At 44.7% G+C, this 15,704-nt stretch overlaps 1 protein-coding gene across 1 annotated transcript; it reads left to right on the top strand.

Moving 5' to 3' along the window:
* Nucleotides 1-10,738: 10,738 nt before the first annotated feature.
* On the top strand, nucleotides 10,739-12,220 carry atoh1a (atonal bHLH transcription factor 1a). The gene has a single exon (XM_072583669.1). The coding sequence runs from the start codon at nucleotides 11,033-11,035 to the stop codon at nucleotides 11,885-11,887; it is 855 nt and encodes a 284-aa protein (XP_072439770.1). The 5' UTR covers nucleotides 10,739-11,032; the 3' UTR covers nucleotides 11,888-12,220.
* The last annotated feature ends 3,484 nt before the right edge of the window (nucleotides 12,221-15,704 follow it).

The raw sequence follows: 15,704 nt of genomic DNA, 5'->3' as shown, positions 1-15,704 counted from the left end.
GTGTTGGAAAGATTGAATTTTACTTAAGGGAATGTTTTCTGTAGGTAAAATGTACTTGTCCAAAGAATTTCCCTCTCACTTATCTATCCTCCCATTACTTTGCAATTAGTAGTTTTTAACACGCTTTTATGATTGGTACCCAATACCACCATGTTGGAGATATCAAAAGAAACACGCAATGTGGAAACTGGTACACCTTTTTCCATTTTGTAAATTTCTACACTTGAGAGTCTATTACTATTTTTCCGACTAATCACCTCATTATCAAAGGAAATGTTCACACCACTAGCACTTGCTAAATGTAAATCTCTACAAAAGGGAGAGATTTTGTCACTCTCTCATGATGGAAGTAACTTGACAATCTAGCTGCAACCAAGAAAACCCCCATTATAACATCCAACTACACAATTTTCAAGCCCTGACATTGGTCTTCAATTTCCTTCTATCTACCATGGTGAGATTGTGTCACACTGATCTATGAATCCAATTATATCTGGCAGAAAGGAAACACACTTTGTCAAAACTTTTCACTTTTCACTCATCAGGACAAATCACAAGAAACGCAATAGTAAAGGGAGGCCAATGTTTCTACAGTATGACAGGAGAAGGGTCGGGTATATTTTGGTGCCGATCGTTTGGCCCCGTCGTTTTGGCTCTAAACTGTTTTGGCGCTCATTACTTTGGCACGAGGCTATTTTGGCGCCAATTCAGAATAAAATAAAAGTCTGTTGTGATTCTGTTCGCCAAGCTGCGAACCACAATAACGAGCAACCGAGCTACAAATCTCCTCACAAACTTTGAAAGTAAAAGTCTTGTTTGGTTAAAGAGGAGAGAATGACTAACGACCCGATGTAATTTTCTCAACTAGCAAGAGTTGGTAGTCAAAGCTGTAATGACCCGCTGTAGATTCAAATCTCGTTTTGTGATCATTTTCTCATTTAACAATTGTTAATAGTCATCTACTGCCTTGATGATACTTAAGCCCTTCTGTCTTCAAATTGGAAAGCTGTAATACAATTTTCTTTGTATTTTCTTGTAGAGCCCATACCAGAAATGGCTGAAAACATTCTAAACAAGAGAGACAAACCAAAATTTTCACATGATGGTTATCTATATGCGTTTGATAAATGTAGCAAAATGTAGAAATTCATTTTTATAATGAATAGGTTAAAAATAATGAATAAAAAAGAATTAGACTTATTTCTTGCAATGCAATAAAAACAAATTTCTTAAGGGCTCTACAAGACTTTTTCTTATTCTGAATTGGCGCCAAAACAGCTCAGCGCCAAAGTAATGAGCGCCAAAACAGTTTAGAGCCAAAATGGCGGGGCCAAATAGTCCCATTCCAACAGGAGAATGCTGATTGATTCGTCCTTGCTTCTGATTGATAGATATATTTCTGTGAAAAAATGCACCAGATAATGATATCTGACAGTTAACTGCAACCAAACTCTTTAAATTAATTCATCTCAGAGTCCTCAGACCATAATTGATATAATGTGAAGAGCTTCGGGCCCCTTATTAATGAAAAGATATATTGGCATTTGAGAAAGTCCATAAAAGGTTTACGAGGTTGGTAGCAGGCATGAGACCAGAAAAGCACAGCAGGTCAGGCAGCATCCGAGGGGCAGGAGAATTGACGTTTTGGGGCTAAACCCTTCATCATGAATTTTCCTGATGAAGAGCTTATGCCTGAAATGTTGATTCTCCTGCTCCTCAGATGCTTTCTGAACTGCTGTGCTTTTCTAGCACTGCACCCTTGACTCTGATCTCCAGCATCTGCAGTCCTCACTTTCTACTAATAGCAGGTATGGAGAGAATGTCTTTTGAGAAGAAACTGAGTAGATTGTGTCTCTACTTGTTGGAATATAGAAGAATGACCTCACGGAAGCAAATAAAATTATTGTGGGGCTAGGTAGGGTGGTTGTAGAAAGTCCCCTTGTGTGAAAGTCTAGGATGGAAGTGCATGATGTCAAAATAAGAGGTCACCCAGTTAAGGTAGAGAAAATGATGGATTTCTTCTTTCAAAAGGTAACAAATCTATGAAATTATTTGCTGTTGAGACTGTTGAGGCTGTACCCTTAAGTATATTTGAGGCTAAGATAGACAGATTTTTAATCAGTAAAGGATTCAAGAGTACAAGGAAAAGGCAGGAGAGTGGAATTGAGAATTACCAGATCAACAATAATTTCGCTGAATAGGAAAGCAGACTCAGTAAACTGTTCTCCCACATCTTATAGTCCTACCGTGTGATACCATGTCACAAAGGTAAGTGAATTGTATCAAACAGTGTATCCCTTTAGCAGTTTGCAACAAGCAAGGTACTGACCATAACCAACAGCCTACATTTCAAAGCTGGCAACACATTGTCCAATATTAGATGTGACACTGCAATTTGACAACATTTGCTAAAAAAAAATCCTGTGTATGTGAAACATTATGCTAACAACTAATTCAGATGAATTTTCATGTACCAGGAGCTCCAATACATCTCCAGCTCTTCATAGGCAGTAACAGCATATTCATGCAATGTGACTTTCTACTCAACAAAGTACATGGCAGCCATTCTCTATTTGATTTCTCAGGAGAATACCTTACCTGATCAGAGTAAAAATGTATACATTAAATTTTAAACAAAGTTTGTCAGTTAACTGCCAGACATCATATCTGGTGCATATCCCATGGAAATGCCTTGGCTAATCAGACCCTACTTGTCAATCAATCAGCATTCGCCCATGAAACAGTATGTGTGTTGCTTTCCCATTAGTTTGGTATTTCTTACAAATTGTCCTTGTCTCTTTTTACAGCAAGATTCATGTGCTGGGCTACCAAATGAATACTTGTACGAATGTAACAGCATGGAGTGACACTTACAGTTTAGGTTAGATTTTTATGTTCCTGGAGTTTTTTCTGTCAAGTCATATTACACCCAGTCAAATTAACTTATCATTGTAATCAGCTTATGCCTGTCCAAATTCACAGGACAGTTTAAGTCAATTTTTAAGAGTTTCTGACCAAATTTATAGTGCAACAAGTCAGGTCAAAATATATTTTTTCCACAAATAATGAAAGGCTTTCCAAATAATGTTTTGAGATAGACTGGGGTGTACTTCTAAAATTGAAAAGTTAGGGCCAATGCCTGTGCCAGTTCCCAGAATATAGGATCTTTATTCCAAAGGTGGTTGTGTATATTTCATATACAATATTAAAGACTTTGTGTATTGGATATATTCACAATCTGTGAACAGCCAGTAGGATTTTTGTTTCAACATGTTTTCATTTATCCTCCTTGGAAAAGGATCCAATCAAAGAATTTGACCAATAAAAAATTGACAGAGCAAAATGAATATAATTGTAACACTTTATTAAATATTTACTGGGACTGCTTTCTTTTGGAGGTACAATTTCACATAAATTATGCATCTAAATAATTCATGTAACTAAGGCATACACATAGTAAATGATTGCTCTCAGTTTTTTTAACACTAAGATATATACATTCACCAAGTTACTAATATGCATTTCACAACATAAATATGTGATAATGGTGCTGTGCCCAAGCATTTGATAAAATAGATTAGTTGCAATGAGGATTAGTGTCATTATATCGGTCTCACTAGTGTTAGGGTACGCCTGAATTAACAAAATTGTGGAAGGAATACAAACACACACACACAGACACACAGACACATATAGGCACAGAGTTGCAGATTTATTTGGTATACGTTTCCTTCTGTTTTGAAAGTTTAATTTATCATCTTTCTTTCGTCCCTGACCTACATTATGTCGCTTGTTTTTTTTTGGAGTTTTTGTGAGAATGAGTCTGGGACATCATTGCCATGGAGACACCACTGTGTTAGCTGGTATCCAGACTGAATAATGGGCAGGGGCAATATCGTGTCACAGTTTCCCTTAACACTCTGCAAGCAGCAAGCGGAGCGTGGCCAATGGGACACAGAATGCCATTGTCTCCGGGACACTTTAATAAACCAGAGTTACAATATTCAACCTGGTGTGACACAGGGGTTGGTCCTGCGGCACAGCGATGAGGGGCAGAGCCCTGGGGGACTCACAAATCCCAAAAATCACAGTTCAAAAAGCGCCACCTCTCAACCATATTCATTTCAACTTTATTTCCAATCATTCGTAGAAATCCGTATTTGCATTAATTTGCCCCTCGAACTTTAATTTTCAATGAGTTATCTGTGTTTTTAAAAAATATTTTAATGTTTACTGTCCATCCCCAATCCCTTAGGATAAGCATCACCCCTTTACCTTAACGTGATTCTTTAAAATGTGTTACTTTTAATTCATCCTGTTTTTCACGCTCCCTTGCCGATTGCATTCCCTGAGTTCTTCCTTCATTTGTTTTTCAATGACAGAATATCAAACTATATCTATCTCTTACCCCCATGCAGTAAGAGCCCTTAGCTTCATATTGGAACATTCCCCTAAGTATTACTTTCAAGGTGTAGGTTAATTGAGACTTTATAAGAATCCCGCATTTTAGATTAGGTTAGATTCCGTACAGTGTGGAAACAGGCCCTTCAGCCCAACAAGTCCACACCGACCCTCCAAAGAGTAACCCACCCAGACCCCTTTCCCTCTAACTAATGCACCTAACACTACGGGCAATTTAGCATGGCCAATTTACCTGACCTGCACACCTTTGGATTGTGGGAGGAAACCGGAGCACCTAGAGGAAACCCACACAGACACGGGGAGACTATGCAAACACCACACAGACAGGTGCCCGAGGCTGGAATCGAACCTGTGAGGCAGCAGTGCTAACCACTGAGCCACCGTATGAATTAAATTTGTTTGTCGATTTAATTTTTATTCGTTCATATCATTTTCACGAATGTTTATCTTCCTTGACATATTTCCAATAGAACATGGAGTTATTAAAGATAGTGAGTGTTTCATACTACGCGGTTTACTGCAAATTTCCATTCGTGTACAGCTTTCAAACGTAGAGTGATGGTTAAGACCCAAAGTTCAGATGAATCATTGATCTTGTGTGAATCTTTCAAACCGGGTGTACCGCCGCAGAATCAAAAGAGAGACTTGTACACACATACACACGCACGCACCCACGGGCAAAGGTCAGGAAATAGGAGCCGGTTTAAGACTGGTCAGAGAAAAGCAGAACGAGGGAGAGTCATGGACGCAGTATAGGTTTAACCAACTCTTCCTGTGCCGCTATATACAATCCGGTAACCCAGGGTCATCATCAATTGCGCTGTTTTAGTTCAGAGGCCCCACACCAAACAAAAATAAAATGCCACTTTTGGTCGCAGACTTTGATTTTTGGATGTAAACTTTGACCTGAGCTGCTCCCTATATTTTGTTTAAAATACACTTTCCTAATCAAGCGGTGACTCAGGGAGCGGTGTCACCTATTGTACAGTGAAATTGTTCCCAGCTCAGTGTTTTAATACGGAAACTTTTTCGATCCATTTTCTCGCCGATCTGTGTGAGTGTGGCCAGGTCGCTTTGTAAACTCCCGGGGTTTGGCAGCGGCTGAGTTTGTACCCCTTTGCTCGTGTCAGTCCCGCGCGGGGGGAAAACAGAATTGTTTGATGCACAAAACCTGCAAGATCACCCTTCACCAACGGTCCAACGAGAGCGGAGCATGAGTGGGCTTTGAAGGGTTGGTCATTAAAAGTTTGAAGTCAGGATTTCCTTTTGTTTTAAATGCAGCTCTCGCTGGGAAATAAAATTCAACTCAAGTTGGTGAAGTTTAGCAGGGTTTTATTTTTAAATTCTTCGATTCAGGTTGCATTTCGGAACTCAGCAGAAAATCGTATTGAGAAGAAAGTTGCTTTCTTTTGGCCGGAGTGTCCAGAGCCAAAGTGTACAGATTTCAGGTCATTGACAGGTGCCTGTGTGTGAGACGTATAATGAAAGTGTGTTGCAATGGTCTGAAATACACTGCCAGAAAAGATTCTGAAAGTGGAATTCTATTGTCCTTCCATGCTACCATCTTGGACTAACCAATGATAAATGCAAGATAAGTTAACATGGGGCTGTTGCAGCGCCTGTTGTTTTACACAAACCGCCAGTGTCATGTTTCAAATCATTAAACATCAGTCAAATACATACTGCAGCTTAAAGCTCCGGGGAATTCGAAATGAACTAGTGTAAGGACTCATGGAGAATCTCGATGAGAGAGAGCCAGGATGGATCGTCTGTCTGTGATGTGTTAAATAAAAAAGGCGGTGGGTTTCTGAGGTCCTTGTTTAGTGAAACAGGTGCCAGTGAAATGCACTTCAGAGGAGTGTCGTTTTCTGAACATGGATACAGCCCTTTAGCTTTTCTCTTGTAGCTAATGCGAGATGTCAGACCTGCTCGTTACTAGCTTTGAAAAAAAAAATCCCTCCTGCCAATCTTTGCTAGCACAAAGAAGCAGTTGTCCCTGACCTCTTAGAAAGCAGACTGACACAACAACTCCTGAAGCCCAACAGGGGAACTGGAAGAGATCCCGACTGCTCCGTGTGGGCGGTGACAAATAATTTTTAACCGTTTTCTTTTCTTAAAATGAGAGGAGAGATTTTTTTTATTAACCACAGCCTCCCTTGTTAAGTTGTTAAGTTGCATCAAAGACTGAAGTAGGGGAAAGTGGATACTTGTTGTGTCAATATCAGTCTAAAATAAACAAGCCGCAGTGGGAGACTAATCCTTTAATAAGCTTAACACGGTTCTTCGCTGAGGCACGTTTCTCAACACTGCTGTACAATGGTGTCACCGTTCAACTCATAACGCAGATATGAGTCACACATGCAGAAGTGAGTCTTGGCTTTAAATTGTAATTCAAAGAGGCCCACCACGTGGAACAGGCAAGCCGATCGCTACTGTTTCAGTCTGAAAGGATTAGACTGTATCCTTCAACTCTCTCGTTTAAATCGAGTTGTGACGCTAATCCCAAATTCTTAAGGTTTTAAGACACACATCATTTATGTCAAATCACACAACACCAGGTTATAGTCCAACAGGTTTAATTGGAAGCACCACTAGCTTTGGGAGCGTCGCTCCTTCATCAGGATTTTTAACTTTGTACACCCCAGTCCAACACCGGCATCTCCGAATCATCATTTATCTCAATGACATTGTTTGCAGTGACTAGTGGAAATTGCAAAATGACTGGTCATGTTTCTGACATAAAGTAGAGGCATGTTGTATCTGTGTGTTTACACAAATGTTAGAAATTCAATGAGTCGGAATGTTAATCTCTGAAGGTGCCACATTTTGAAAGCAATGAGAGAAATTGGGACCCTTGTTTTTGCATAGTATCCTTGCCTCTGTCCAGGTCTCTGTAATATTCTCGAATGCTGGAAATAAGGGGAAAATCTCCCAAACCACAACAAAAAATAACAGCCCCTTGTCATGGGGCAACTGATATGGAGCAGTGAAATGATGCAGTCACCATGACAACGGGCCGGGGTTCGGCACGGTTACATCCCACGCCCAATACAACTTTCAGTGTGTGGGTTATTATGTCAGGAACCCACTGAGACTGCAGGGTGAAGGTTCCTGGCCATCGAGTGTAATAAAAGTGCTGGAGAAACTCAACAGGACTGGCAGCATATGTGGAGAGAGAACACAGAGTTGACGTTTCCAGACCGATTTGGCTTGTTCGGAAATGGGAGTTCACTGCGGGAGGGATCTTGGACTCCGAGAACGTACTCCTCTCTCCTCTGTCTCTCATAAGTTGAAACTTTCCCTCCCTTTTGTCAAATGGCCACATTCTGTTTCACCATTAAACAAGCGAATGTTTCCAGCAGCCTGCTCCCGTGTACATTTGCCTTCCCCATCACATACCACCCAACCTTCAACTACCCATTCTCCGGGCAACGTTCTATCCAAAACTGCCCTCACCCCCATCCATTAGATGGAGAGTGTTATAAACAGCAGGGGAAGAGTGGGCGGCACGGTGGCACAGTGGTTAGCACTGCTGCCTCACAGCGCCAGAGACCCGGGTTCAATTCCCGCCTCCCCGTGTCTGCGTGGGTTTCCTCCCACAATCCAAAGGTGTGCAGGTCAGGTAAATTGGCCATGCTAAATTGCCCGTAGTGTTGGGTGAAGGGGTAAATGTAGGAGTATGGGTTTGGGTGGTATACGCTTCGGCGGGTCGGTGTGGACTTGTTGGGCCGAAGGGCCTGTTTCCACACTGTAAGTAATCTATTCGGGCCATCCTGCCAGTGCAATCTAATCCCATGGACCTGCCCCTGGTCTGTGTTCTAGCGCTCATCTTAATACCTCTCAAAGGTATTGACGGGTCTTACTCCATCATCCAGGTAGTTCCAGGTACCCACAACTCTCTGTGGGAAAGATTCCACACACACCCCCAAAAAACTTCTGCTCCTTCTGCCTCCTGATTACAGATTACTGTAGGTTAAGTGTGTATGAAGGAGGTTGGATTCTCCGTATGTAATCCTGTCAATGGAAATTACCTCGAGTCTGTCTGGCCTCTCTCAGTTGAATGGTTCCAACCCAGGCGACATGTCGGTGAATGAATGAAAACAAAATAATGCAGGATGTTGGAGTTCTGACACAAACACGCAGAGAATGCTGGAAAAACTCGGCAAGTCTGGCAGCATCTGTGGAGAGAGAGAGGGATGGAGAGACAGAGACAGAGAGATAAATTGTTCATCAGATCTCCCTCACTGGAGCCAGAACACAAAAACTGCATTGCCTTTCTGTCGGGAGGATCAGAAAACAGAAGCGTTAACTCTGTTTCTATCTCCACGGATGATGTACTGAGTTTCTTCAACATTTTGTGTGTATGTGTGTGTGGGTTTGGGTGTGTGGGTGTCTATGTGTGTGTGTGTGCCTACGTGTGTGGGTATGCGTGTGTGTGTGTGTCTGTGTATGCGTGTATGTGTGTGTGGGTATGCGTGTGTGTGTATGTGTGTGTGTGGGTATGCGTGTATGTGTGTGTTTGTTTTGTAGCTTTCTGTGGCTCTTCTGCACCCTCACTGGCGCAAAGAGATTCTTTGGAGCGAGAGAGGAAGGGCTAGTGTTGTTTGAGAGGGTCATTGATCAGTTGAGTGGTTTGGGAGAATGATTGGGCGATGCAGACGAGAGGACTGCAGTACTCCTCTCCCGCCAGCTCCTACTCCGCCGCCAGCCGTTCGGCCTGCACAGTGAAGCGGGGAATGCAGGCGCGTGGGGCCGGGAGAGAAGCGTGTGACCAACGTGAGGCCCTGGGCACGGAGGCGGAGCTAGTGCCTGTCCCTTTCAACTCATTTCGGATCAGCACTTTGGAAAGATCACCTTGATGGCAAACCAACACTGTCATTGAGCAGGGAGTTCACACAGTTCAGCCTCCGGCTATGTGCCTGAATGATACAGCCCGAAAATATGATTTATTCTCCCAGTTTAGTGAAACTTTTAAGTTTTTCATTTCTGTTTGTAGCTATTTTCATACATTTTTCTCCGGTCTCTTCATTTAGCCCACATTTCTTGTCAAGGCAATGACTGGTGTCTTTCGGGCAATGCAGAGGGTGTCTACTAACACCTCCCCTCACCCCACATCCACCCCTCACTGAATGTGAATAAGTGTGTGAGGGTCTCAGATATAGCCCATTCTGTAATCCATTATGTGGCTGGATTAGGGCTGGAGGGGAGGGAGGAGAGGAAAGGGAGAAGAGTGGGTAGCAGGTGGAGGGGAAATAAGGAGAGAGAGGCAAGTAGGAAAAAGGGGGGTTAGGGAATAGAAGGGTGAGGAGGGAAGGAAAAGGGAGAGAATGGGGAATGGGGGAGAGAAGGGTAAAGAGAGTGGGGAGAGGGACACAGGAGTGAGGACAGATGGGAGGGAGAGAAAATTGTGAGGACAGAGGGGAGGGGATTGGGGAGAGAAAGATGAGGTGATGGGGAGCGAAGGGTGAGGGGAGAGGGAGTAGAGTAGGGAAAGAAGGATGGGGAGAGGGAGTGGAGTAGGGAGAGAAATGTGAGGAGAAGGGGATAGAGAAGGGTAGCAGGGAGAGAAGTGTGAGGAGAGAGGGGAGAGGGCGAAGTGGAGGAAGAAGGGTAGGACAGAGGGGAGTAGAGGAGAGAAGAGAGGGAAGAGGAGGAATAGGGAGAAGGATAGGAGAGATGACAGTAGAGGCGCGTAGGGGGAGGGGGGAGTATGATATCAATATGGGGGGACGGGAATGGGGGAAGAGGGGAAATGGGAAGGGGAGACGGGAGCAAAGAGGGGAGAGGGTGAAGGGTAGGAGAGACGGGGGAGAGGGGGAGTCGGAGACCGAGGGGTGTGGGCGGGGCGGCCACGTGCCGCGCTGTTGCAAAGCGGCCAGCGAGTGGCAACATTCCACCCACGCGCCCGGCCCGGGCCAGGCACCGCCCCACTCGCACTCCCACTCCCCTCAACCCCGGTTCGTCGGCCTCTGATTGGACAGCCTACCGCCCAGCGATTTGCATCGCGGCTCCTGGTAGGTGGACGGTGCAGGCAGGAGGGCTCGCTGATTGGTCCGGCCGCACGTGCCGGGCTCGCGCCGCGATTGGCTGCCGACACGCGACCGGCGCGAGCCCCCCATTCATGCCATGTCCCCGCCCCCTCCCCCCATTCACAATAACCCGGGGGAGGGAGGGGGAGCGCGGCGGCGGCGGCGCCTTTGATCCCCGGGCGGCGCGTGCCGCATTTAAAGGCAGCCGCAACCCCGTCTCGCAGCAAGAGGAGCAGATTTGTGTGTCTGCTTTCTTTTTCCATATTATATCTCTATAACCTGCACACGCCTGGTGAGGTTGCATCGCCTTGTTTGACTGCTATCTCTTGTGTTTGTGTGTTGCATGTGCAGCGCTATTTACACACGCACGCAAACTTTTGTAAGAAGATTCGCAGCAAACTTTGAAAAGAAGATCTGCAGCAATCTTTTGCTAGACGACGAAGCGTCTGAAGCAGCCACAAAGTTATTTTCCAGAGCTTCTTTTTTTTTCTCCCCACTCCTTATTGTTTTAGTTTCTTTTTTTTAATTTTGCTTCTGTTTTTCTTTGCATCCTCACCCCGTTTGCAAACCGTCGAGTTGCCATGAGCCAGATGCATTCGGAAGAGTGGACGGATCTGAAAGAGCTGACGGCTGAGAGGTGTTTGCAGCCGCACCAGGCAGGTCAGGGTTACCCGCCGCCCGCTGCACTCTCGCTGCTGGACACCGACCCCAGGGGATGGCTGGCGCCCGCTTTGCAAAGCGGAGGCACCTGCCCGGCTCACGGCGACTCCTACCTGTCCCCCGGTGGCTCCTCCTCGGAGGAGGAGCTGCTGCTGCTGGAGGCCGGGATGGGAGCGGATCCCGGCCGGTGCAGCGGACGGGGGAAGAGCCCGGTGAGGGTGCGGGAGCTTTGCAAGTTGAAGGCGGGGGAGCTGGGCTGCCGGCAGCGGGCTCCGGCCAGCGGGGTGCAGAGGCAGAGGAGGCTGGCGGCGAACGCCCGGGAGAGGAGGAGGATGCACGGCCTGAACCACGCCTTCGACCAACTCCGCGGGGTCATCCCCTCCTTCAACAACGACAAGAAGCTGTCAAAGTACGAGACGCTGCAGATGGCACAGATCTACATCAGCGCCCTGGCCGACCTGTTGCAGGGGGGCGAAGCCGAGACTAACCCCCGGGCTCCGGGGAACCCCTCTCCCCCGGGCTGCAGGCGCTACCCTCCCGGCCCGGGACACCCGCCTCCACCCCCACCCCAGCTGATGCAAGCCGGCCCCGGGGCCCCGCCGTTTGCCTTTCAGGACGGGCCGTCCGCTTCCCCCGACGCCAGCAAGACGTCCCCCCGCTCCCAGCGGAGCGACGGTGAGTTCTCCCCCCGCTCGCACTCCAGCGACTCGGAAGATGTGACCCTGGACCTGCCAAGCGAAGACGACGAGCTCCCCGAAGCCCCGAATTACCAATAACTGCAGCAAGGCGAAGCGGAAAGCAGCGTGGACTCTTGTTTATATAATTATATATACACATCTCTATTTTTTACAGGTGCAGAATGAACTTGTTTTTCATGCCGAATGAACGCTACCCCGTGCAGACTGGGCTTCTGTTACCCCATGCAGAGTTTTATTTACATTTCCCCCCCGGGCAGAATATTTTTATTTGGCCCCCTCCCGTGCAAAATTAGTGCAGGATGAGTTATTACCTCCCATTGCAGAATATTGTTTACGGCCCCCACCCAGGCAAAATTTTCACCCAGAGCTTCCCTGCCTCTGCCCCCTCCCCAGTGTAGAATGGGCTATTCCCACCCCCAGCGCAGAATGGGATATTTCTCCCCCCCCCCCCCCCCCCCCAAAGTGCAGGATGGTCTGTTTCCCCCTCCACCACCCCCAGTGCAGGATGGGGTATTCTCCCCACCCCCAAATGCAGGATTGTCAATTTCCCCCCAAGTTCAGGATGATCTGTTTCTCCCCCCACACAGTGCAGATGGGCTCTTCCGCCCCCACCCAACAAGTGCAGGATGAGTTATTTTCCCCCAGTCCAGGATTTTTAAATAATTCCCCTCATCCAGAGTTTTTTTTTAAACAGCACCTCCCCCCACCCTCAACCCGGGTAGCGTGTGTTTACCTCCACCTTGTTCGAAATGAACTTTCTCTCCCCTAAAAAAGATCCTTTTTATCCCCCCCCCCACCCATCCCCCTGCGGAATAAACCGTTTTTTGTATTGCGTTTTAAGTTGTTGTTGTTCCTGTTATCGTTTTGCTATCCCGCTGAAATGCTCATAGAATATGTTTGTTTCCGATGTTTGAAAAGCATGTTGCTAATTTTTGATACTCATTGCAGACGAGTGATGATGCTCCCTAATAGCGCACGCACTTTAAACCTCAGCCTTTTCGGCAGAACTGCCAATTCTAGTGTTTATAATATTTATGTAGCTCCCTTTGCATTCGGTGGTTTATATATAGAGAGATTTTATATACATACATATATATAAAGTAATATTGTTTCGAGATCTTTGTGACTGGCGTTATGACTCATAGACGATCTTAATGTCCTGGCTGCTGGAAACGCAGAATTATTATTTATTGGTCAATTGAGTGTACATCTTTTTCTTGCCCTGCTCAGTTAATCTTTTGTATATTGTACATAAATATAATTTTTTAAAAATAAGTTCCAATCGGACAACTGGGAAAATGTAACTTTTTCTAAAAAGAAAGTCCATTAAACTTAGCAATTTTGTTTTATGTTCCACGCCACCGATGATGTATTGTTGCTTTTTATTTGAGTTTTTAACAAAAAATAAATATAACTGGAAAAGCGCGCTGTGGAAACGTTTGTTGTTTAAGGAGACGCGTTTTGGAGGTGCCGGTGTTGGACTGGGATGGACAAAGTTAAAAATCACACATATTCCAACAGGTTTAATTGGAAGCACACCTGTGTTGTTAAAGTTAAAAGTATTTATAACTTTTAGGAGACACGTATATTCTTAAAACATCCGTTCACAATTTTTCAGGGCTGTGTGTGTGTGTGTGACACGCAAAGTATACTTGAACGAACGAGATTTTTTTTCTCTCTGTAGGTAGAATGTTTAGTTGCACATCTTGTAGGAGAGTTGCATCGCCGTTGACGGTGTTCGATTTGGGGATTCAAAAGGGCACGAGGTTCCTTTTTTTTCATAAAATGTCCACATAGCAACCGCAAACGCTATGTAACTAGTCACGATATGCCTTTTTTTTTGGAATCTAGTAACTTGTTACATAGGGTTTGCAATTGCTGTGTTTAAAAAAAAAACACAATCTGTATTGTTTTGCTGAGCTTCCGATTTCTTTTTTGTCGCCGGAGAATTCTCAAAGCGAGTCTCACGTTGTTTCAAATAGTGAGTACCTAGGTAAACGCCGAGTTGTCTTACTGGGTGGGACAAAGACAAGTGCAGTGAACAAAAGGTCGCCTTTCCTTTGATCTGTGGTTCACGAAGGGAGTCTCACTTGAGTGGAGAAAGTTATCCGTTCAGTTTAGTGGTATGGAGACTTTGGGGTGGGTATTATGTAGATCTACCCAGACAAAAGCGCTGACAAGTGCATTTGTACAGTGCACAAGTGTTACATTCTCAATCGAGGTCAACCCACGTACTTAGACACAATTAAGCTGGCAAGTTCCACTCTCTGGGGCTACAGTGATTTGCTTAAAAGTATAAGACTAACATAGTTTTGCACTGTACCATGAAGTTAAAAAAGGATTCAGTGAGTGAGGTGCTATTTTGCTAATGCAACTTCCTTACCAGTGAAATAATGGGTGAAGCGCATTCATCATTTAACAGTGAAATCAAATATACTATAGAACAACAGCTGGAGAAAGGGGCAAACTTTATTTCAGTGTTTCAAATTGTATATAATTGATCTGACGCGTGCCTCTGTGAGAGGGTAACGATTTTCCTGTTAGAGACTGTTTAAGTGGTACAGCGTGCAAGGGGATTACAAAAGAACCCTTCAAAAATCCAAGACTTAATTGGATCATTCATTTAATACAATATTTAATAGTATAATTTTATATTGGATTCATAATTTAAAATACAAAGAATCCCGTAATAGGGACTGTGTTTGTTTAATAATTGAAAATGCGCTGATAATTAACAGTGAACATCGAATTTTAGTTTCTTTTTGGTTCATTTTCGAAAGGGTGACGAATATGTTCTTATCGAATTTCATCTTAAAGCCGCCAGCAAAAAGGAAACTTTAATTCACAAGGTCAGGGATTCAAAAGTGAGAAGCAAAAATACCACCGATGGCGGAAATCTGAATTTTTTTTTTAAAAACTAACGGAAAGTCCTAGAGAAACTTAGCAAGTCTGGTACTCTGAAGAAATTAACTGGTATTGTGGAAACATTAAATCTTTCTTTCTTCATTGATGTTTAGTTTCTCCGGGATTGAAAACCTGGGGGAATGGGGTCGTTAAATCACTCACTCTCTCGGTGCTGGAAACCTGAGATTCAATCAGCGTCGAAAATGCGCTTTGTGTTAACATTCAGCACGTGGAAACATCGCTTAAATCCAGATAAATGTTAAGCCACCTCGTTCGTGTTTATTTTAGCGAGGAAGAGTGTGGATTTCTCTTTGTGTGGGCTGTTGTTTCTCTGTGCTATCGCTCTGTTTACGAACAGCATCGGATTCCCAGCAATTGTCCCAAAACAATGTTACTACGGCAGGTACACAATCGGAGTATTAAGTAAGTTTTTTTTTGTCATATATAGGTAACTGTCGTGGCAATGGGCGATTGATTGTTAATTCTGGCAGTTAATTCAGGTTTGGCAGAGAGTGACCAAGTGTTCCATTTAGGGTCAGTCTTGCAGAAACATGAGTTAGTCAGGACTGGACTGACACTCCGTGCCTTGAAGTGTGGCCACCCCCGCCAACCGTGTAATCTCACACTGGATTTATTCAGGAAGAGTACAGCAGAAATCCAGTCCATTTACTCAATGCAGTGCAGGTGGAAAATCCAACTGAACACAAACTGGACAGCTTGTCGGTACAAACCCAAGTCCACGAGTTAGTGACGTCTGTTACTAACCGTCCTTTGCAGTTTATAGCGTTTATACAGCACAGAAAGACGGCATTCGGCCCATCGCATCCGCGCTGGTCATCAAACATCCGTTGATTTTAATCCCATTTTCCAGCAGTTAGCCCGTATCCCTGTGTGCTAAAGTGCTTTGTCTGAAGTTTTTAAGTGTCTTGAGGCTTCCCGCTTCTGCGAGCTGTGAGTTTCAGACAACCACCATCTTGAGTGAAAAGCAAAA

The sequence above is a fragment of the Chiloscyllium punctatum genome, chromosome 14, assembly GCF_047496795.1.
Source record: "Chiloscyllium punctatum isolate Juve2018m chromosome 14, sChiPun1.3, whole genome shotgun sequence".
Classification (NCBI taxonomy): Eukaryota; Metazoa; Chordata; class Chondrichthyes; order Orectolobiformes; family Hemiscylliidae; genus Chiloscyllium; species Chiloscyllium punctatum.
This window is presented reverse-complemented; position numbering and strand designations above follow the sequence as displayed.